At 40.3% G+C, this 23568-nt stretch overlaps 1 protein-coding gene across 1 annotated transcript in view; it reads right to left on the bottom strand.

Moving 5' to 3' along the window:
* PATJ (PATJ crumbs cell polarity complex component) overlaps positions 1–23568 on the bottom strand; it is a 151287-nt gene that overhangs the window by 31675 nt on the left and 96044 nt on the right. The window contains exons 16-20 of the mRNA XM_086617077.1: positions 17968–18059; positions 9012–9084; positions 5875–5967; positions 1639–1710; positions 1012–1129 (exon numbers count right to left, since the gene is read on the bottom strand). Coding sequence (XP_086473203.1) covers positions 1012–1129; positions 1639–1710; positions 5875–5967; positions 9012–9084; positions 17968–18059 — 448 coding nt within the window. The remainder of the gene's footprint in view (positions 1–1011; positions 1130–1638; positions 1711–5874; positions 5968–9011; positions 9085–17967; positions 18060–23568) is intronic.

Below are 23568 nucleotides of genomic sequence, written 5' to 3'. Positions count from 1 at the left end.
AAAACCATCAAAGGAATTGTTTGAGAGCAACTAATTAAGCTCTTGTATTTTGCTTTTCACCTTTACCAATCTAAACCGAAGTACTACTCTGAGTCACTTCTGAAGTCAATCTCTGCTCTCGTGAGACCCCACGTGCAGCACTGTGTTCAGCTCTGGGGCCCCCAACATCAGAAGGACATGGAGCTGTTGGAGTGGGTCCAGAGGAGGGTCATGAAGAGGATCTGAGGGCTGGAGCACCTCTCCTACACCTGACAACTGGGGTTGTGCAGCCTCGAGAACATAAGGCTCCAGGGAGACCTTCCAGCAGCCTTCCAGTACCTGAAGGGGCTACAAGAAAGCTGGAGAGGGGCTTTGGACAAGGGTGTGTAGTGACAGGACACGGGGCAATGGCTTTAAACTGAAAGAGGGGAGATTTAGATGAGATCTCGGGAAGAAATTCTTCCCTCTGAGGGTGATGAGGCACTGGAACAGGTTGCCCAGAGAAGCTGTGGCTGCCCCATCCCTGGAAGTGTTCAAGGCCAGGTTGGATGAGGCTTTGAGCAATGTGATCTAGTGGAAGGTGTCCCTGCCCATGGCAGGGGGTTTGGAACTAGATGATCTTTCAGGTCCCTTCCAACCCAAACTATTCCATGATTCTATGACTATACAATTCAGATCATGATGGCAAGCTGTATTATTCCATTCAGGACACATAAGGCCATGTCCCAGCACTGTCAAATGGACAGCATGTCCCAGATTGCTTTTCCTTTTGTTTTTATTTTAATTAAAAGAAGGAACAACACCTTTGCACGGAAAAGTCAAGAAAAACAAGCAAAGGCATCTTCAAGTTCTCAAAAATTATAAAATGAGAGAAAAGTACAAACACTTTGTACAATAACTTAAAATTTGTCATTCAATGTATAAAGAAAAAAATCTCAGCAAAAGTTATTTGGAAAAAAAAAAGAAAAGCTTCAACCTGAGTTAGGGTACTAAATATACACTATATTGGTGGAAAAAATAAGTGGTTCATACTACGGCTGGTGACTTCTGCCTCTGGAGAAAGGTAAGTAGGTGCTGGCACCAGGGGTATCTCCTGTAAGTTGACTGGTACTTTTGTTGAAGTTTTGGATTGTTTGATCTGGTTGAGGATCTGAAAGCAAAGCAAAGCAGAAGCAAAAGAGGTCAGCCACTGAAAGGCATGTTATGTGGACATCATCGTTAGCTGTTGATTAGCATACTTTATTAAATCCACTGAGTCAATAGAAGGGAAACAAGCAATGAGCACAGATGAAATGGAAACATTCTCTTCATAAATAAATGGAAAATCAGGGTGACTGGATACCTGTGGTTCCAGAAATGCTCATGTAAGAAGTAGGGACAGGACTTCACCTTTCTCAATTGTGCCTCTCATACCAAATAACGTGAGGGTTTGGGTTTTGGTTTTTCTTTTTTTTTTTTTAACTTTTAAACAGCAAAAAAACATCCTTGATATTAGCGTGTGTGACTATTTCCACATAATTAAAGAGAAGCAAGTCACTTCTTAAGTTTCTACCTGAGAAAATTATTTTAATGTCTCCCCAGTTAACTCCTTGCCCCCATAAATCACTCAGTCTTCAACTAGATCAAGCCCCTAGAATCCTCCCTTATTGGTTAACGTACATTTTCCGGGAGCTGCTCCTCCACTTCCTGCTGATCCACCAGCACTGGTTTGTCAGCTTTACATTTCACATCCTAAAAAGTCAAAAAAGAAAGTGAGGTGTATTGAAAATAACACAGTAGCTTAAATAAAACATCCTCCAAAACTCAAAACGATGCTCCCAGGCCAACACAGCGATACTTTGTCCTAGAAGCACACTTGTAGCAGAACACACAGCTGAAGCCCACAACCTGGAAGTGGAAAAACCAGTATGTATACGGGGTATATCAGGAATTACTAAAAACACACCGAACAGTTTTGAAGGGATACAACGTAAGGAAAGGGTTTTTTGTGAGGAGATTATCATGCATGGTCTATATTGTTCCCGAGCAATAAGAAGCTTTAAAGAAAATGGAAGTGCATCCTCTGGAGTGACTGGGACAGCGATTCCCATGCTGCGTGGAAGCGTGCAGATATTTGTGTGCCGAAGCTCTAGCACGCGGGTAGCTGAGACCCTTTGGTGCCTACAGCAGGAAGGGGTTCAAAGTCTCTGTTCCCTGCTTCCCCCTCCCTTTTTTGTGAGTCCTCAGCAGCACTGAGCATGCTGCCAGCACCTAAATAAAGTAACTGCTTAAAATGCATCCTCCAGCCTCATTAGAGAGATCTCAGACAATGGCACTTCAATCACGGGCTCCACTTGTATCCTCATTTCTTTCCATATCCTTCCAATACACTAAAAAATATTTTTTCTCTCCTACTTCTACAGCTGCTTCCAGACTGTTCCAGTGTCCTCCCCTTGTTAGCTCTCAGCCAAATTTCGGCCACTTTGATCACAGTATTAGGTTATCTCACCTCATGTTAAAAAAACCCAATCAACAGCCTAGTTTTTGGAAAAGCTGAGTAACAGCTTCAGAAGACAACAGAGATATTCTGCATCTCAAGAGAATTCCTACTCAAGATGACAATTCATACATTAAACAAAAAAATAAATATATAAATCAAATTTTAGGTAACCAAGCTTGAAAATACTGGCCAAGCCCTATAGGCTTTTTTTTTTTTTCTTCTGCATTGTTTTTTCTGCATTTTTCTCCAGGCTTGCTGTAACTGTACGACTGTAACTATTATCCAAATGGATAACGAGAAAAAAGATAAAGTGGTGATCTCATTGTATTATCAGAGGTGTCAGGGGAGAAAGGGGAAGACTGCTTTGTCATTTCATGAGCGATTGTTTTAATGAGCAATGAAAAAATATTTCTTACTTCCTTTTTTCATTCTGATATGTGACTAAAATCTGAAACTTCATGCTGCACATCAAGTAAGCACCGAGTATCACCTTTAAATCTCTCCCATCTTCTCCATTGAACTCAGACTACGCTAGAGATGCTTGGACAAAATAAAAGGATTTCCAGCCCCTCAAGCAGTGAATTGTACACTCAGCATTGGTCATGAGCCTGTGGCCCGACTGAATTTAATTCAATTCCCTCAAATGCATCCAAAAGCGTTTTTACAAAGCCCCTCCTCTTCGCTGATGTTTCAAGGACAAGTTTTCTGTTTGTGTCAAAGACAGATTATTGTTCCAAGCTCAAATCTTTTATGGAAAAAGAATCTATTCTCACTTAACAAACATCAGTTTAATTATCCCACCTACAGGAAACTGAAATACGTACACGTTGTGCCAGGACACGGATGACACAAGGTGCTTCAGAGCACACATGACCGCTCCAGCCATTTTCACCTTCGTAAAGTTAAAAGTTTCGGGAGCATCTCAAAGCCCTCATATATCAATTCTTTTCCAAAGACACCTTATGGAAAGCAAGATAGCTACAGTCCTCAGAAAACCACCACCTTCTATCAGGCTACCTCCCACCTCAGCTCATAAGCATGCAGACTTGGCCCAACACTTCCATTGGCTCCAGTTCAGAAATGAAGTTGTTTTCCTTTCCCCCTTATCATCCAAGTCTACCATGATGTCCATTATATAACCTTATACTTTGTAAAGTGATGAAGTGACAACAAAAAGTATCTTGGGAGAGACTGACAAATTTATCAGCAACAAATGAATAGAGAATGATCTGATTTTTTTTTTTTTTTCTAACTACAGCTGTCACTTGGTGAGACATCCTGCCCGTGCTTTGAGTTGTACATACTTGTGGAAGATCTCTGCTGATAAGCACATACTTTTTATTTACCCAGTGAATGTGATCTTACTTATTAACTTTCACATTCCTGATTTCTCCTGACGCATGACTGAGAAATTCAATAACAACGGTGAAGTAGCATTAGGCTTTAGTAGCAACCATCATGCTATGAAAAACAAGGCACTGACTTTGCCTCAACAGTCACTAGAAGACTGCAGAGAAATCTCTTTTCCTCAAAATAATGAGCTGTCTTGTTGTTCGACACTGCAGTGTCAAAATCTTAATGCCAATATGACTACAAACCCATTTCCTTCTGGTCAGAAGGGACTGATCACAACTATCAGCATTTGCAAAAATAAGATATACTTAGAAATATTTGCCATGTAATTTTAAAATCCTGATTGAAAGAAAACTCTGAAATCATGAAACTCGCTTTCTCCATTATTTTTCATCCATTTATGCCTCTAAACCAAGGGCTGGCCCTTATGGAATGAGCAGTTGGATGTATAGGCTTTCACATACTTTGCTATGGATCTTTGCTCTGCTCTCAACAACTACAACTCTTACCACCAATACTTTTATCTTTTTTTTTTCTTTTTTATTTTTTTTTTTTTTACTTTTCAGCCTAAAATAATGTAACTTCTACCCTTTGGCTCCACACTTCCCGTCTTGTTCAAGTTTGAAAAGAAGCTGCCCAGATGTTCTGGGTTCCCTGTTGTTCCAGCAGCATCTTCCCTCCACACCTAACTTGGATTGCTGCAAATTTTTTTTTTCCCCATTAAATCTGTGCTTCCTCTTTCAAAAGCTGCACAGCACAATATCCTACACCAAGAGTTCATTTTGGTACAACATATTTTATATATTTTTATCCGCTTCAATATTTGAGTAATTTTTCATATTGCCTTGTAATCCCTCACAAGTTTCTTGCCAAGTTGAGCAAGAACAGCAATAAAACCAGGTGAATTACACCTGTAAATACATACAATAAAACTCTGATGCGTTTATATTCCAGTGCATCAAAGGAGGATTCTGCACAAGACTAACAAATATAAATAACTCAACTTTTTTCTAATCCATTAGGAACACAAACCAATCCAATTTCCATGGGTGGTTAATTCTGATGCTTTAATAGCACATAACACTTCCTAATTCTTGAAGTTCATAGACTCTTTAATTAAATACTTACTAGCTAAAGAACATTATGTATATTCTTTATTCAAATATATGTATTTGCAAAACCCAGGACATTCTTTGCAAAAGACATGATGGAGCAGGAAGAAGACATCTAAGAAAAAAAAAATCCAGAAATATCACATTTCCTTAGTTGAGGACAGCACACGCAAACTGTGCACACACAGCAAGTCTCAGCCAACGCACTCCTTGAAAAAGGAGTAGGCTGCTGGGCAAAAAGACCATCTCAGCAAATTTTATGTACCTCTAGGTAAGTCACTCGTCAGCATGTTTAATAGTTTTCCATTTTAAACTTTTCACATAGAGCCCAAAAAAAGAGATGAGAGCTGCACCCTGAAGGACTTTCAGATTTCTGATAATGCACAATCCTGGCACATAAAACAACAAAAAACCCCATCTGTATCAATGAGAAGTTCAGTATTTATTACAGCGCACACTGACAGTACCACATTAAACCAGAAGTTATGGGCTTGATATAGAAATTACTGAGAGTAACTCTATAGCTATGCTATTCAGGAGGCAAGACTAGATTATGATAATAGACATTTTGGCCTTAGAATTTATGAAGCTATGAATATAAATAAGAATATGATTTACAGACCACGCTTTTTTCTGAAGTTTGTCACACATGGATGGCAAGAGTGGAAACTCAATCCCTTCACTGACAAAGAACTCAAGAGAGCGCCAAAATGCTACATAAAACCCTCTTATCTCAATGTTTTAAGAAATTATACTGACTGCTTAGTTCAGTAGAACAGTCTATGTACGTAAAGCTAAAAGTTTGATTCTGCTTCTACTTGTACTGGATGTTATTTGATAAAAGTGTGCTGTAATACTCCAACACAAAGGCAGATAGAAAACAAACCAAGGCAATAAGTCTGTATTTTCAAAGCTCTGATCATCACTAACTATTGCTTTAAAGTCACTTACAGCTTTGTTGGATTCCTCATCAGTCAAGCTTTTCATGACAACTTCCAAACTCGTGTCTTCTTCACCGCTTGCAGGTTCAGTGCCACCATGATCCTGGCAGAAAGGATTGACAAGAGTTTTTATAAGCAGAACTATGAACCCCCATAACAGCTAAAGAAAAAAATTAGACAATTTTACCTTTTCTTTTGTTTTTCTAAACAAGTACCAGCATGAAAAAGTAAAAAGATCCACAATTAAAGCATCTAATGTCAGGAGACAAATAAGTGATAGAAGTTTTGAAAGACAGACCTTGGTCTCCACTTGGCTGGCCCAAAACCACCACAATGCAGTCCAACACTAGCACTTAGGTGAGGATCTGTGTCAACTTTCAAGGCCAGACTAATCCCCATCAACTGTGAAAACTGCTGAGTTTGCATTAAGAGGCATTCTCCAGGCTTCTGTCAGGAGGGAGGGTCTCACGTGTGCTCAGCACATTAAAGAACAGGTCCGTAGCAGCAGGACCAAGTGCTCCACCCGAGAGGAACTGGTAAAGCCAAAGCTCTTCTGGTTAGAGCACATGGCCACCAAGCTCAGCAGGCTTAAGCCAGCACTGAAGCACAATCTTCAACTTGAAGTGCAAACGTAGCCTCAGGATTGAGGCAGTTCTGCATTACTGTGAGAATACTGCACACGACATTCACTGACAGCTACAGGAGAAACAGCAAATGAAGGGAATGGTCCAAAAGACATCAGTATTTTCACAAAGATGTGCTCCAGTACTTTCTCCTGCATGAAGTTTTTATCTTTCTGTAGAGGATTCCAAACAAAAATGACCCTTGAAACATAAAATCATGGAATCATAGAATGGTTTGGGTTGGAAGGGACCTCAAAGATCATCCAGTTCCAACCCCCCTGCCATGGGCAGGGACACCCTCCACTACACCAGGTTGCTCAAAGCCTCATCCAACCTGGCCTTGAACACTTCCAGGGATGGGGCAGCCACAGCTTCTCTGGGCAACCTGTGCCACTGCCTCACCACCCGCAGAGGGAAGAATTTCTTCCCGAGATCTCATCTAAATCTCCCCTCTTTCAGTTTAAATCCATTGCCCCTTGTTCTATCACTACATGCCCTTGTCAAAAGTCCCTCTCCAGCTTTCTTGTGGGCTCTTTTAGGTACTGGAAGGCTGCAATAACCATACTAAGCAGAAAAGCTTCTGGTATTTTCTCTGCATATATTTAAGAAGCATATGCTTGCAAGAAAAAAACCATTTTCTTCCCCTACTGACAATTCAAGTTATGATAGACAGGAAATGGTATCTTTTCAGGAAAAACGTTAAATTAGAATTTAAAGTTCAGACTATCACTAATTTGGTTACATGTAAAATTTAACATGTTAAGTGTCCTTCCTTTTTTTAAACCAACCAGGTCCTGACTCTGAAAAGATTTTTCATCTATTATTTTGATTTACTTTATTTTAAAACGGCTAGAGCCTTTTATCCAAATTTGGAGCTGTTCTCTCTTGCAAAGCAAAACGGACTATGAGCAACAAATCCAATTGCAAGATCTTCAGGCCCAGAAGTAAAATTATTTCTGAATTTTCATTAGACATTTTGCATTTAAGCGCACAAGGAGAATCACACCAATGGCTCGACTGCCACTTGAGCAGGTGAAGCACCTCTGCATTCGTACAAAGGCTCATTCTGTTCAGTACTGCAACAAAGTATCTCATTCTGTGGCTTTCTGATGAATGAAAATTTTTTAAAATAGATATTTTACAGTAATTAATATTTAATATACTTTGCTTCTGGTGGCTTGCCCACAGTATTAAACCACAACGTAGTCTTATCCGATCCTGCAACTCCATGCAATGAAGCAAGACCCTGTTTTAAGGCATATTTACTGTTTATCACCTTCCATATTAAAATACCTTAATGAAGGTAAAGAGATAAGATGAAGAAAGTTAACACAATAGTACATGGTAATTATGGCACACTGATATTCTGTTACACTAGCCAGGCTATTTACTGTGATCTCACAAGTTTCATGTCCCATGTAAATAACACACAACGTTAAAAATTTATTTGGTATTTCAAAGATATTTGAAGGCATAATTGGAGATTCATCCAGCATTACCCAGGGTGGACCAGTGCTGTGGGATCACAGTAATTGAAATACCAAGAGTTCAATACACATGAATTTATCAATTCCGGGCAAGACCAAACTCCAATTGAATTAGAAAACATCTTTTGCTTTATTAGCTCAAATAGAAATGGAATTAAAAAGCAACAGCAAGGCTAACCATGTACTTTATCTAGAAAATGTTGTTACACCACATCGAGATGTCAAAATGATAACAATGTGGTGGCACCGCAGGGATTCATGGTGCACAAGAGAGCAATCCGTCTACATGGGGGCTGAGACAGCAACTATAATGAAGAAAAACATTGGTAAGATTACCACACAAAGGAAGTTTTTGCATAGGAAGATTGTTTGCTACAACACTGTGTAGTAAGAGCTCACTGCTTAAACCACCCTCATCTGCTTCTCCATGGAGAAAATGAGCAGGAACGAGGGAGCCCAATGCTGGGGCACAGGACAAAGTGGTGGACCAGGGCTCTCAGTTGGGCTGGGATTGTCTTACAGGGGTCTTGTAATGCCACCCATGTACACAGTGACCTCTTTTACTGTAGGTAGTTGCTGGTCATCCCTGTTTCATTTTGAGATGCTGATGGGAGGGTATTCTGGGGGAAAATGAACTTCGAAGGTGGGAGCTTTCCCCTGAAAAACACTCATTTCTCTTCTGCAGGAGGATATTCACTTTCCAGGCAAAAGATCTTCACCACGACTACTCTAACCCGCTGAAAAAGGAGCAGGAGAGGAGGTGGCAAGGTTTCCATTTGGAGACTTTTCTTCCCCCTATACAGCAATAACCTGTTTAATACCAGTTGTTAATGCCACGCCAGCTCTTTCAGTAACGATGAGATCAATAAAAAACAGACAGGGGAAAACATGCCTGTTAGGTCAAGTTCCTACCCTATGCATTTTATGATTCAAGGTTTAATTAGACAAGGTGCTCGAATTTATAATGAACTGCTAATTATGATTAATCTATCTAATTTAGCAATCCCTAATTAAAAAAAACAACCCACAAACCTTACCTCAATAGGAGAGTGGGAGCTGGAAGGTATGGGGAAAGGAGTAACAGCCATCTGATTGACTGCATCTTCACTTCTGTAAAACAAATGAATGTATTACACTAAACCAGAATGGTCAAACTTTCCTTTTGAGTTGGTTTTGCCCATTAAGAAAATGCTCTAAATACCATAAAAAAACCCAACTGTTTCTTACCAGAAGTTAGAAAGCTCTTCATTTTCGCTTGTGTTCTTTGCTAGCAACCAGATTACATCCCTTCTTGGGACCACAGTAGTTTCATCTGGGACATACTGACATCATATTCTTTGGAAATTTAATTTTGTGTGGATTACCAGAGGATGCAGTTGGATCATCCCTACCTATCAACAGATGTGTTAATACTTTCTTAGTCTCTTCTAACAGTGTCGACATTTGTTAACTGCTTGTTTATAGTCTAAAATTCACATTACTGAAATATAAAACCTGTTTTACTACCATAGATTAATTTTTCGAAGATGCTTATTATAGAATCATGGAATAGTTTGGGTTGGAAGGAGCCTTAAAAGGTCATCCAGTCCAACACCCCTGCCGTGAGTAGGAACATCTTCCACTAGATCAGGTTGCTCAAAGCACCATCCAACCTGGCCTTGAACACTTCCAGGGATGGGGCAGCCACAGCTTCTCTGGGCAACCTGTGCCAGTGCCTCACCACCCTCAGAGTGAAAAACTTCTTCCTTATATCTAATCTAAAATATTAGAGTACTGTGTTCATAAATATTTTATAGAAGTAACTGGAAGAAAAAAATCTCATTTTATCCCTCAAGAGTTAAACACATGAAGCTAACATGTTATGATCACTGAAAGACAACCCTGCTCCCAGCAGAGCTGCGTATGGGAAATTCAGTCACAGGCATTTGAAATGATAAATCCTGCAGGCAAAGGTTGGTGAATTCATTTACTTATCTTCAACCAAACAGCTATACAATTCAAAGGAATTGGTTTTGTGCTGCTCATTTCTGTAGTTGCTCCCAGCCTTTCCTCTTGGCCCTGCTCAAAGCCTTGCAAGAGTCAGAAACCACGCTGAGATCAGAACCAGAGTGGTCCGTGATGCAGAAACACACGTGCACAGGGCCCAGACAGAAATCTGAGGAATGCAGAGAATCAAGCCCACGAATTTCATACATGTTTCACAATTTCCAAGTGCATTTTACCCCGTAAGGCATATTAGGCAAGAACATTTTTTTCTCCTCTTATCTTCATGAGACATCGGTCTAATTATGTTGCTTTTCTAACCTGTAAGAATAAATCAGCAGAAGTGAGGTGCCAAAGAGACCTAGCAATTTTTACTTGACTCTGGAGGTTTTTCTGACGATAGTTTATATGAAACACAAACAGCATGAAAACTAACAACACTTCTGTAGCTTACAATGCACGCTGTGTACCTTGCAATTAGGAGCAAACTTGAAAACAACAAGGTATGTATAAACCTTTGTAGAAGTTTCATGATCTGCATGACAAAGTGGGGTGTAATTAATTATACAAACTAGTTTCTACTTCATATATTCACACAGAAAATGTTTGTGGTTTTTTTTTTTTCCAGGCACTGGGCAAACATTTTTATGCAGTTTTAAATGGATGGCCATTTTTATTTCAAGCAATAAAAAAACCACTTACAGTAATTCCCTGGAAAAAAATGCAAAGAATAAAAAAAACCCAAGGTTACAAAGTGTCACAACTTGTAATCTCCCCCTGCTAGGACTCGTACATATTTAAATACTTTAATGCTGCTTCAAAGGAGAATGCTTCAAAGCAGAATCAAAGTGGGAACATATTTTAAAGTGACAGATCTAATAATAAATTGCTCTTTCTGCTCTCCACTTCCCTAAGTGTCCTCAACTAAAACATGAATTTATTTACAACTAAAAGGAGCAATCATTTTCTTGTGATGCAGGAGCAGGCAGCTCAGGAGTCTGAACATCATATTCAAATTACAGTGACTGCAAATGAGCATTCAACACATTTGCCAATAGCTGCTACATCACCACCTCCGAGAAAGCTGTTCTCAGCTACCAGTGCTCAATATTGCCTGAGGTTAAGATGTAGAAACCCTTCACAGTCAAGACACAGCTTCATACTTTCGGGGTCAGAGCAACATACAATGCAATTTATAGAGCAGGGCGGCTCAGACGCTCCCCCTCCATTATCTGCAAAAACGATAAACATCCACCGGTCTCCTTCCAGCTCTTATACTGGTTTGTTAGAAGATGCTGGGACGGCAGCCCACCGCCTCGCTGAGCTCGTGTGCCAGAGAGCTGTTTATATTTCATCAGTTACACATAAACTGAATAGGGAAGGAATCCATCACTCCTCCCACCAACACTTTTATTGCTTCTAACCTCTCAGGATGCGTTTCTGGGAGAAAATAGGAATTAAATCTGCTTGGAGGTTAGAGTGCCTAGTGCTTCTACCAACGTCACTAACTATAGCTCAATACTGAAGAAACAAGAAGCTTTCCTTGCTGCAAATGTCACACGAAGCAAGATCAAAGCAGGAAAGACTCTTTAAGCTTTAGAAAAGCTCATACCCTTTCAGATTTATTCAATCAGATGGCCACAGTTTACTACTTTTTTACCTCCTTTCTAGTCTAAATAGGACCCCTGGACATTCCCTGTCCTTTCTTGCTGACCAAAGAGAAGAACTTCTGATGTTTTGCCCCATCGAAAAACTGCACCTCCAATGAAGGGGGAGATGTGCAGCTTAAGCAAAGACAAACACAGTTATTATTGACGAATAATTAACTACCATAAACACTTGCCCAAAAGAAGCCTAAAGACAGCAATATGCAAATATAAATCTAAAGGCATTACTCAATCCATGCAGCAGAAAGTAAGCCTGAAGTGAAGTTGAAGTTGTGTGCTGTAAGGCTTTAGCTAAGCTGGCCTGCAATGCTGTGCTGCACTTATCAGAAATCTGTCTCTGGCACTTTGGAGAAATGTCACACACAGCTGGAATGGTCCATGAAGCATTCAGAAAGTTATCTTTCTAAGACGATAACCAGAAGTCACAGCCTCAGCCAAATTCAGGTCGTATTTTTTTTTTATTTTTCCAATTGCTCATCAACCTCAGACTTGTAATTCTTGCATTCAGGTTCCCGGTCATCCTTTGAGGACATTTTCTGTCCTTCATTCTACTCACTCTTGCGTCTCTCAGGTTTGTGAAGATACGCTGTCATGTAACGCTACGAAAATCCTTGTTGTGCATGTTGGATGAGACTCATTACCTGTCTAAAGCAGAGCATCTTGTCTAAGACAGTGTCCAAACTTCTTCTATGATCAGTGCAAAATCTAGGCAAATCCCAAACCAGATCCACTTAGAAGGGCAATTCATCCCGGCACCTAAATGACCTAGTTTAGGACAGGACGAACTGAATTGCTCTTTGGAGGTTCCTGACAACCGTTCCTTAATCACAGAAGTCCAGTCAACCACTAGATATTTAAACTAAGGGAGATGAACCTCCTGCCAAACCATCTGTAACTACACACATCATCAACACTAAAAGACAACAGCTTTGTAAAGGGTTGGGGATGCTTTTTGGGAATACAAAGTACTGTATTCTATTGTATTGAGTTGTATGCAGTTGCGTGACATCTTAGTTGGAACACATCTGCAGACCAAGTGAATGAACGACATTTGCCCAGTAATCCTTAGGACTCCCACTGGTTGTGACACCAGGGCATAAAGTCCAGAAGATTATTGAAAACCTATATTGCCCTCATCCTGTTTTCTTCTCTGAAAGGGTTGTCAGCCACTGGAATAGGCTGCCCAGGGAGGTGGTTGAGTCCCCATCCCTGGATGTGTTTAAGAATAGGGTGGATGATCTACTTAGCGATATGGTTTAATGGGGATTAGGGACGGTTGGACTTGATGATCTCTAAGGTCTTTTCCAACCTAGAAATCTATGAATCTATGAATCTGTTTGTTAAAAAAACGAAAGAACAGGTCAAGATCTCGTATTTTCTCATCTTTGTTTTCCTCTAGATGTTCCTTTGGAAAAGAGGAGCTGCAGGAAAGTTGCACACTGAAAAGGCACGCTGGATTTTTCCTTTGGCTGGGTCAAGGCAAGACCTTTGTATTGTGCATCTTCTTGAAAAATCTCTCTTACTAACAGCAAGAACAGTCTTGTTCTCCATTTCCCCTCTGTCCACTCCTAACTATGTGAGAGCCAAAGGCATACAGATACTTTAAATGAACAATTAATGTTCATATAAACTGCAGCTTAGGTCATCAAAGGTTTGAAAGAGCCCAAATTACTTAACTTCCTCAACCGTGCACTTGTTCCCACATGTGTGTGACAGCAAGGAGGAAACAGCTTTTAAGAAAACAGGAAAAGTTCAAACTTGCACACAGAGTGTCTGGCAAGAGCTTATTTTTAAAGCTTTCCCACATGAAACAACCTAAACAATCAAAGCAAGTAAAAACAGAATTTATACTATGAGAATACAACCGATTATGTAAGTTAGAAGAAACTCAAAGCAGAAATAATTTCTAAAGCATGACAGTATTTGAGACTCTCACATGTAACACACAACGCTACTTATAGAGGCTCTAAACGAAGAGCAAAGACTCGGTGACAAAGTCACAGCAATGGAGAGCGTTAACCAGCACCGAGAACTGGCCGACCCAGCCACTGCCCCTCGCTCTCCCAGTCCTCAGAGCATAAGGACCCCTCTCCTTTGCACATCTCCAGAAATAACTGGAGATCAGTCTTTACAACTACACCTGGAAGCAGAAGGAGGGGTTAGGTGACAGAGATTGGTGAGCTCCACTGAGAAGCTACAGCCTCATCACCAGAACACGATGATAACAGAACGAACGCTGCAGCGTGGGAGGACAGCTCTGGACAGCAAACAGATGGTATTTAAATAAGCAAAATCCTACAGCACTTTAGTCTTAAAGCATTCCTCATGTTCCATCACAGCACCAGATGATTTTCTTTTAAGGAATAAAGGTATACCACAGAATGAATCGTGGAACTGAACACAATGGGACGATGGTTTGAAATCAGTGGCATTCACTTTGATTCAAGCATTCAAACTCTATTTGATCTGCCTGTTATACCAACACTGAAGCGCCACAACAGATTAAAGGCAGTTAATTGAGCATGGAAGAAACACTGAATTTGCTGAATCATAAAATTCTCACTGTAAAAGAGCATTCTGATATAAACTGGATTTCCTACCACAGATGTAAAATCTAATTATATTGTTTTATTACGCGTCTTAAAAGGATGCACTTACAATGCATGAACAAAAACCACAGTGGATACAAACCCCATTCTATTTTGGGAACTAGGGCACAGAGATTCCTACAAGAAGCAAGTCTCTTCCTCACATTACTGCCTGGCTAATTCCTGTTGTTGGAGACTCAGGCCAAGAATTTGGAAAAGGCAACTAAAACCTTTACATGCCCTGTTGCCACTCGCTTCCACCAGCGCTTCCATAGCAAGACTCCTTCATACGCCTCGGAAAGCTGCAGTCAAATTATTATTTATGTCTGATATTCAGAAATTAAAAAGGCAACCAGTATTTGCTACAGTAGCTTGGAAGTTAACACGGCAGCTGTAAGACTTTGAGGTCAGATAAAACGTGACCGGACACTAATCAAAGGAAGCACTCGGTCCGAGCCGTTTCATCGCAGGAAAATCTTGCCGTGCTTGGGCAATTGGTTTGTTTGTTTGATAAACTGGGGGAGCAGGTTAAACGCCTTCAAATTGTTACTGTAGGAGGCTACAAAGCACGAGGTGCACTGAATCCAAAAAAAAAAAAAAAAAAAAGAAAAAAAAAAGAAAAGTGACACTATAACTGCAAATCTTTTAGATGCTATTACAAGCTCATGTAATTAATGAGACCACTGGGAAACAGTGCTGTGTTAAGACCTATATTTTGGAATCTGGCCAAAATCAACTCTTTTAAATAGGCATCGTCAACTTAATTGAGGAAAAGATGCTCATAAACCAGAGCAAGAAGCCTTCAAATATAAGGGGACGTCTGTGATTCTCACGACACTTACTGCACCATGTCTCATCAGCAAAAATTTCAGGAAAGGGTGGGAATTCAATTGTAACACTACCTGAGTATGAGAAAAAAAGTGTGAACAGATTTTTATAGCTCAGACGGTAAGTTAGAACTTCAGTAAAAAGTCAAGCAGGCTGAGGACACCTTTTATTCTGTATTTTTTCCTAGAAAAAATAAATTTAGGTGCAACAAAACCCAAGTTATCTAATGACAGTTACTACAGTTCTCCCAGAACGGCTCTTCTGTGCCCAGGAATTTCTGGGCTTCTTTCGTAACTGTTTCAAGAGTTTATGGAAACATCCCCTTGCCCTGCACATGAACCAAAACACCAGAAATAGGAAAACCTTAATGCTGTTTCCTGCTTCAAAGTGAAAAGCAGCGTGCTTATCACTGAGCATCCTTCATCTGAGGACAATAAGGCCTCAGGATATCAAAGAGGGCACTTCTTAGTTTTGCTTTTATGTCCTTTATGACCTTTTAGGTCAGCTCAGTCAGGCATGTAGGAACTTTTTAAGATGCAGAATGACATGTTTCGGGAAAACTATAACCTACTCAGGTCTTTCACTGGTGAAATTAGAACATTAGTATCTTCATGCACGTGAAGACCAAATCCATTTCTCTCGTAACTCCTGCAGTGCACGTTATTTTGCTACGGTGAGCTGTGGCCTCTTCTCACTGCGTGCTCCAGGGTATGTTTTGGCTACGTTATGCTACGCACCTTCTACCTTTAAAAGAAGCTGCACGGGTAACAGTGCTCAGGAGGAGGAAAGTAGCATTTCTGCTGCAACTGGCTCCTCCTCGCTTCCAAAGCATAACAAATGTAACGGTATCCTGCTCTTTCCACATCATTAGAGCCCAGAGGAACATATCTGAAATCAGCCAAGCAGCAAATCTACCAGGAGAGCTGAGTCTGCTACACTCAGCACTTTGTTCTCAGCTGGAAAAGCTATTGCACATGCACGTACCAGAGATGGATGGAGATTCAAGAGGCCTGCTGCTGCTCTTATTTACTACAGCTGGCACCACAACACATTAAGCAGTGGCATTTCAATACCCCCATTTTATATTAGAGTTTTAAAATAAGTTGATAAAGCAAGCAAAACCTTTTTCTACCAAACTGCACCACGAACAAGACTTCTGGGACCAGCAGAGTATTTCAGTTCGTGTTTTCAATCAGTCTTTGTGGTCTGAGGTGTAGGATCAGGAAGCACCAAGATAGAATGGGCTCATGGAATATAGTTTGCATGACAGAAGGAAATTATTCTCATTTCTCCTTAAAATTCACCTTTAAGAGAGACAGTCTCATATGGCTTTGCTAAAATTTTGAAACACCCCTGTTACTATAAGAAATTGGCCATACATCCAAAAAAGGGCGACATACATTTGCTCCCCAGGTTAGAGCCAGTGCTCTAGTTACTAATGACACCCTCTCAGTGGGAGAATTTCTTTCTTTGCTGTTTGAACACATGGCCTTTGTGTCCTAAAGATATGCATCGAGGATTTCCGATCCATGGGCAACTCGAGCTAAGGCACACCCTTTGCTGCAGCTCTGTGCCGCGGGGCTGGGTGCAGCAGGGCAGGTTGCAAGAATCATAGAATCACAGAATGGTTTGGGTTGAAGATGCCCATGCTCTCCGTGCTGCCCAACAGCACTAAACCCAACCCTGGGTTTTGGTTTTGTAAGTTGTGGTTCTGCCTCTGGAGCTTCAACCAGACACGTCTTCCACGTGCAATTAAGTAATGGTGAGTGAGTTGTTGTACATGACGTTTAATTTTCAATAGCTGGGGAAAGTAACACGGGAGCTGCAGGCCAGATCATTAATCTCCTCCAGATCCTCTGTGCTGCCAAGTATAGCAACTCATTCTTCACTGTGCTAATGCTGCTCTTCCATCATTTCTGTGTATGCTGTACCAGACAGAGCCATGCGAGTAAATGTACATATTTATATGCATTCACCCACAGATTATCACATTGTTCACAGGTAAGCTGTGCATGAGCAAAGAATATAAAACAATATCAAGTATGATGTATATGTTAGTGGGAAGACCACATAATAAAATGGCAGGGGATAAGTGCCCAACAAAGGGCACAGCTGGGAATAGATACATCTACGAAATTCCAATATATTAAAGCATATATGAGTTCCGAGAAAGGACTAGCTTCTTCCCAGATCTCCTGCCCAGAGTCATAAGAGTAACACTTTCTGAATGACAGAGTGACTGCTTGGAGGTGTCCTTAATTCACATACAGACTGAGAGGAAAAATTCTCATGCTTGGAGTAAAATAAAAGATGCCCTTATGCAGATGAAAGGTTATTTTAGCATATTCCCTCCTACACAAGCCATCCCAGTGCTCCTTGCCAAAGTCAGGTTCCCTGTCTGTAGAACAAGCCTTAGCTCACCTTTTAAAACCTCTTTTGATGCCCATACAGAGCTGTCCTTCACACACCCACCCAGCCCATGCTCCATGCACTCCATCCACACGTGTTTGCTCCCCTCGCAGCAGCTCTCTCTCCAGCCCCAAGCCTCTGCACCCTTTGCACTCCCTTCTGGCAGGCTGGATGAAGCAAACTGCCCACCCCGTTTTTGTGCTGGCAGAACCAACCTAAAGCACTTCTGTAAGTTCTAAGGGAAGAAGCTCTTATCAGGGTGCTCTCTAACCCAAGAGGGACAGCTCAAGTCTTCATCAGACATCCCTAAAATAGGCATTCAATGACATTAGATCTTGGGTTTTTACATTATTAAGGATAACTCTTCAACAGTCCTGAGATAAATAGTCCAGGAAAAGGTTTTTTTCACTTCAAAGAGAACTGAGTGAGTTCAGCATTTTCAAAACAGGCTAAATCAGTAAATATGTAATGTAACAGGCTAAAGTGCAAACAAATATTTTGATGAGAACTGTTCTTACCGTATGAAAACAAGCTTGACCTTTGATGGGGCAGTCTTAATGATTGCAGAAGCATTCTGATGACTTCTTCCATACAATATCTGATTGTTTATCTGTTAAAAGAAAAAGAGGATTTTCACATAAGTGCAGAAGTATGCATTGTTTTAATTTATACCACCAAGACTTCTGAATTTACTGTGGGATAAAGAGATAAGACTCACAGAAAAAGCTGTCTGCAAAATATAAATTGAGTAACTTTTGAGGTTCTTACAGACAGGGACGTCAATGTTGCACTGATAAACCTGTCTATACAGTGTTGTAGAGACAGAAATACCAGAGCTGAGGCACTAAGAGCCTCTTTGAGGTTCAGCTGTGCTGCAGAAAGACATCATAGGATAAGCACATAGGAGGAGACGGGCACTGCTCAGCTGGGCCTTGGACTGCCCACGGGTGCTGCCCCTTCCCTCAGCCAACTGCCAGAGGAGGAAGGGGTGTAGTCTGCAACTCAGCAGCAATGCTTTAACCACTTCTCATCAGCTTTCTTATCATTCCTTTTGAAAGGATAAATCCTGATTTGATTTTAAGAACATCCTCATTCTCATACTGACTCCATAAAGGACTACAGAATTTCAGCCTTAGAACAGATTTTAAAATATTACATTTTCATCATCTCAGACTCCAATTTATCAAAGAAAAATTACTGAATCAATAGCAAAACATCACAAGTTTTATTCTAAACCAATACAAAACAGGAACCAATGCAGAGTTAATTTGGTCTTATTAGTAAGCCAAAAAAGAGAGAAATCTTTTACTCTTTTTCACAGATCCACAGAATGGATTTTAAGTCTTGTTTCCAGATTTTTGGAAAACAACTTGATCGGAGAAGAATCATATAGGTACGACCACAGCACAGGCTTTGAGACAGACACTTCTATACCTTACCTACAGGCAACTGGCAGTTTAGGAAAACCTGCTGTTAAGATTGTGCTGACTCCTCAGTTCCACGGAAGGAAGAACTGATAGCCACGGGACAGAAAGGACAATTTAAGGACATGCCACATATACTTTTGCTGTGATGGATCAAACACCTAAGCACAGCAACAGACACCAAGCACTACTTCGGACACTTTTGCTGCGTGCCAGTAAATGCTGCAGTTTTCAGAAGGCAATTGCTTGGCTTTAACACAGTATGTGCTTCAGGACTTTTCTTTCTCTAGGAACTAGAAGTATTTTCCCAGTTTGAGGAGAGTAAGATGTTTACTGTCTCCCAGTGCCACGCTCAGCGAGTGGGGCTTCAACAAGGATAACAGCATCTCTGAGATTAACATAGTAGTTATGTCCCAGCCAACCAAAAACATACACAGTATCATACCACAAAAATAACCTGCAGTGTAAAAATGGAATATTCAAAGGATTTCATTCATTTCACAGGCAAGGCTTGTGTTTAACACCTTGTCCTGAGTTTCTTGGGCTTCAGCTGCCCTTCGTTCATGCCTCCCACCTCAGAGGTATCCTAGGAGGATGCCTGCCTCTCAGCTCAGGCATTGCACAAACTACAGTCACGAGGATTATATGCAGAACATAAGGTAGATATGAATATCACAATACATTTAAAGAAAGTAAAAGCTGAGCTGAGTATGATGAGGAGAAACAGATTGTGTCAAGGAGATTAATAAACCCCTTGAGCAGTCTCTTAGTTGTACCCTGATGATTTTCAGAGGTAAAACTAAGCTGAAGCAAACACTCAGCAAGGTGGTGAAGGAAAGCATCCTCCCCTGACAGCAGGGAGCCGGACTACTAGAGCTGTCTTCCTTCAACTTCACCAATTCAGACTGGAATAAGCATCAAGACAACAACTTTCTATGGAAGAACAATTATTTACCTACAGCCAAATACCTGTGAACCTGAACATGGATACTTATTCAAAAGCTACATTTAACACCTTTTATTTTGTCCGAAAAAGAAGGCAAAACTGTAAAGATGAAGGAAAAGAAATTGAAATGAATAGTATTTGAAGTCATGATGTTAGTTCAGGTTCACGGTTCAGCTCGTCTCGTGTCTTGCCGTCTAAGCAAGCATCAGAGGCTTCCAAGCGTGCAGAATAATCTACTATTTAACTCTGTCAAAATTCTCACTCCAAGCATCTTGATTAGATTAATGCACCTCTCTGGAGCTGGCGTGCTCACACACCCTTCCAAAGCGAGCAGCCAGCTTTGTTTCAATACTGCAATTTTTTCCTTCTTAACTTACAACATAATATTTACATTCACATTTGATATACCAGTGCTGTTTAAAACAATAATGATAACGGAGCCCAGGAACAATTCACTAGCGATTACAGAAGGACTTTTTGTTACTGAAAATGTTTGTATTGGATTTTGGTTTTGTGTTCTTAGAAGATTTTTTTCCATTCGAACAAGAAATAACTGGCCAGGTCTTACATCCTTGTGTCGTACAGGCTACCTGGTCATACTGGCAACTTCACAATATTCCCATCGTATTTGCTATGGATCAAACCACCATGCCTGTTCATCAGTTAAACAAGGACAACGCAAGGCCACTTGACGATTCGTGAAAATTGAAGTGCAAACCATCTGCCTCCCAAGTTGCTTACTGTACAAAGAGAGAACCAAAAAAGTCTCCGAGAGCCTGAGCTGGCACGAAACGATCAGCACTGGGGAAATACCATCACGCCGACGTTCGTAAGGGTTTAATATGGTGCTGTCTGCAACTGCCATGGTTGGAAAGATGGGGCAAGAGGCAACACCCTAGGACACGCTTTGTTCAAAAATAAATTGAAAAACCCGGTGGCAAAACTGAACGCTCAGTTGCATTCTGGCTTCAAGCTGGACTTGAAACTTTCAATGAGTTTGTTGACTTAACTTCTCTAAGTTCAGAAATAAATTATTCACTGGGAATACTGTATGCTTTACAAATTGTTTGGATTTAGTTAAATTACCATCAATTCTTCTAAACAGCAGACTTCTTAGATTAAAATTTATAGTCTTTACTCTGGCTAAATTAATCCTATTCAGTAGATGTATCAAATAATCCAAAATTAAATTAGCTGTGAGCTGGGTCTGTAAGTTATAATTATTTAATTACACCAAAATGAAAGGATAATCAAAGTAATATATCTCCACGAGGTTTTGGACCGTCCCACATAGTTACTACAGCCAGTATTAATTTTTCTTTCTTTTTTTTTTTTTTTGTAAAAAAAAGGTCACTTTCTTTTGCAAAGTAAATTAATGTTCCGTTAGCTTCAGATACCACAGTGGTGAACAAAGCACAAAAGCCTACTTAAATAAAACAAAAAAGAGAACATCTAGGATTTCATAAGGAATACCATTTTAAATCTTTCAAATTAAATAAAGTAACACATCAGATTAACCAAATAGTACTCTTGGAGTCAAAACCTATAAATCTGTGCTTTACTTTTTTCATTAGAGATTAGAAAAGAAAAACAAAGCTTTGACTAAGCAAAAGAAATAAATGGATCTAAATCAATCTCCACTCTTCTTTAAATGTCTCTTTACTTAACTTGGAAAGGCAGGAGAGAACGGAGACAGATAAAAACATGCTACAGGTACGAGGTCAGGTCAGTACACTTCAGTTCAATTTTTAATAGAACCCTATACTGCTTTATGGAAGATTTTATCACATACCCCAAATGTACTGTTGCCTTTGCTTACAAAAGTTTTTACAGTTTCATACACTAAAGTAGCAGAAAGTACAAACTCACTGAAATCTGAACTCTTAAATTAAGAGAAAAAGAAATAAAGGATTATTTGCTTTAATTTGCAGAGGAGAAACATTAGATAGGGATATTTTTTTTTAAAAAAAAGAAAGACAACTGTTTTTACTATGTGGCAGTAATGGAAATCCATCAAATTAGTATCATCTGATTTTTATGAAAATCAAGTTAAATGATACCCCAAAGCTAGTGAAAGAACTGGCATAGCTTTCTATAATAACTATTTCTTTGTACCAATGCATTAGGTTCCTTCTAACCACAGGAATTGTAGCATTTTGAGATACAAGCAGACTCAGAAACAATGGGAAAGCTTCACAACCTTTTTGATCAGTCAAATTATGTAGGCTGAAACCCCATAAAACACAACCAATCCTCAAACAATAAAGAGGAAAATACTGGAAAGAAAAAATAATTAATTAGAATGTGAGACCTTCTTTCCTCACTAAATTTCTTGCCCAGCACACGTTCAAACAAGTGCATCACCCAAAGTGATCAACAGACCATAAACTCCATAAAGACAGAAAATCTCCCGCTCTGCGTTGCAGTTCAGCTTTGCCGTCGGCTCGGCAGCCGTTGACCCCTGTGGTTCCCCACCTACAGAGTGTGGAAAGAGAAATGGGACGACAGAAAACTGCAGATTGCCTGTGTCCTCATGAACAACCGTCTTTCTGATTACAGATTTACCTTATTTGCAGCTTTAAAAATCACTACCCAACACTAACTGGTAACCTGTATATGAAGTACATGAAAAAAGTATTTGTATCGTACGAAAAGGCCAGAAGGACACTGTCCCTTCAGTGTGACTTTCAGTGAATGAATGTGGAAACAAGAACAGAAGCTATGACTATTGTATTTACATAGGAATTAAAAAAAGAAATATCAACCACTGGAGTTAATCATCCAAGATGATTCTATGAAAACTCCAGTGTGAAAATCCCACTATCATAGAATGGTTTGGGTTGGAAGGGATCTCAAAGATCATCCAGTTCCAACCCCCCTGCCATGGGCAGGGACACCTTCCACTACACCAGGTTGCCCAAAGCCCCATTCAACCTGGCCTTGAACACTTCCAGGGATGGGGCAGCCACAACTCCTCTGGGCAAACTGTCCCAGTGCCTCATCATACTTCCAGAGAGATGATAATAATAATAATAATAATAAAAAAAAATAATAATAGGGTAGATTATTCGGTGTGAATAAAAAAGTTTTTTCCTTATATGTAATATAAATCTCTCCTCTTTCAGTTTAAAGATTCATTAATTCATTTCCTCCCTCTTTTCATTGCCCCTTGTCCTATCACTACACGCCCTTGCAAAAAGCCCCTCTCCAGCTTTCTTGAGGCCCCTTTAGGTACTGGAAGGTGCTGGAAGGTCTTCCCGGAGCCTTCTCTTCTCCAGGCTGAACAGCCCCAACTCTCTCAGCCTGTCTCCATAGCAGAGGTGCTCCAGCCCTCGGATCATCTTCGTGGCCTCATCTGGACCCGCTCCAACAGCTCCACGTATCACCAGCCCCCCCCCCACATTCTAAAACATCACAAATTTGGCTGTGTAGTTCATTTACTTGGGCAAAATACTGATGCATCTTTTATGTTATTACAGCATAACTTATATTTATCTAAGAATCTCAAAATAAAACAGAAATAAAAATTCATTTAGCACAAAAGCTCTCTGGCTTGGAGATATGACAAAAATGTCACAAAAAAAAAAGAAAAGAAAAATGCCTCTCCTGCAACAGTGCAGCATGGACAAGAGGCAAATTTGTACACTGATTCTTGACTACTTTCGTGATGTGCCGTAGCCTCCTAGAGTAAAACGTCCAAAGGAGCAGTTTCCTCCCATCTCCTGCCCCATTTTCAGCAAGACAAGCAG

The sequence above is a fragment of the Tauraco erythrolophus genome, chromosome 10 (genome assembly GCF_009769465.1).
Source record: "Tauraco erythrolophus isolate bTauEry1 chromosome 10, bTauEry1.pri, whole genome shotgun sequence".
Classification (NCBI taxonomy): Eukaryota; Metazoa; Chordata; class Aves; order Musophagiformes; family Musophagidae; genus Tauraco; species Tauraco erythrolophus.
This window is presented reverse-complemented; position numbering and strand designations above follow the sequence as displayed.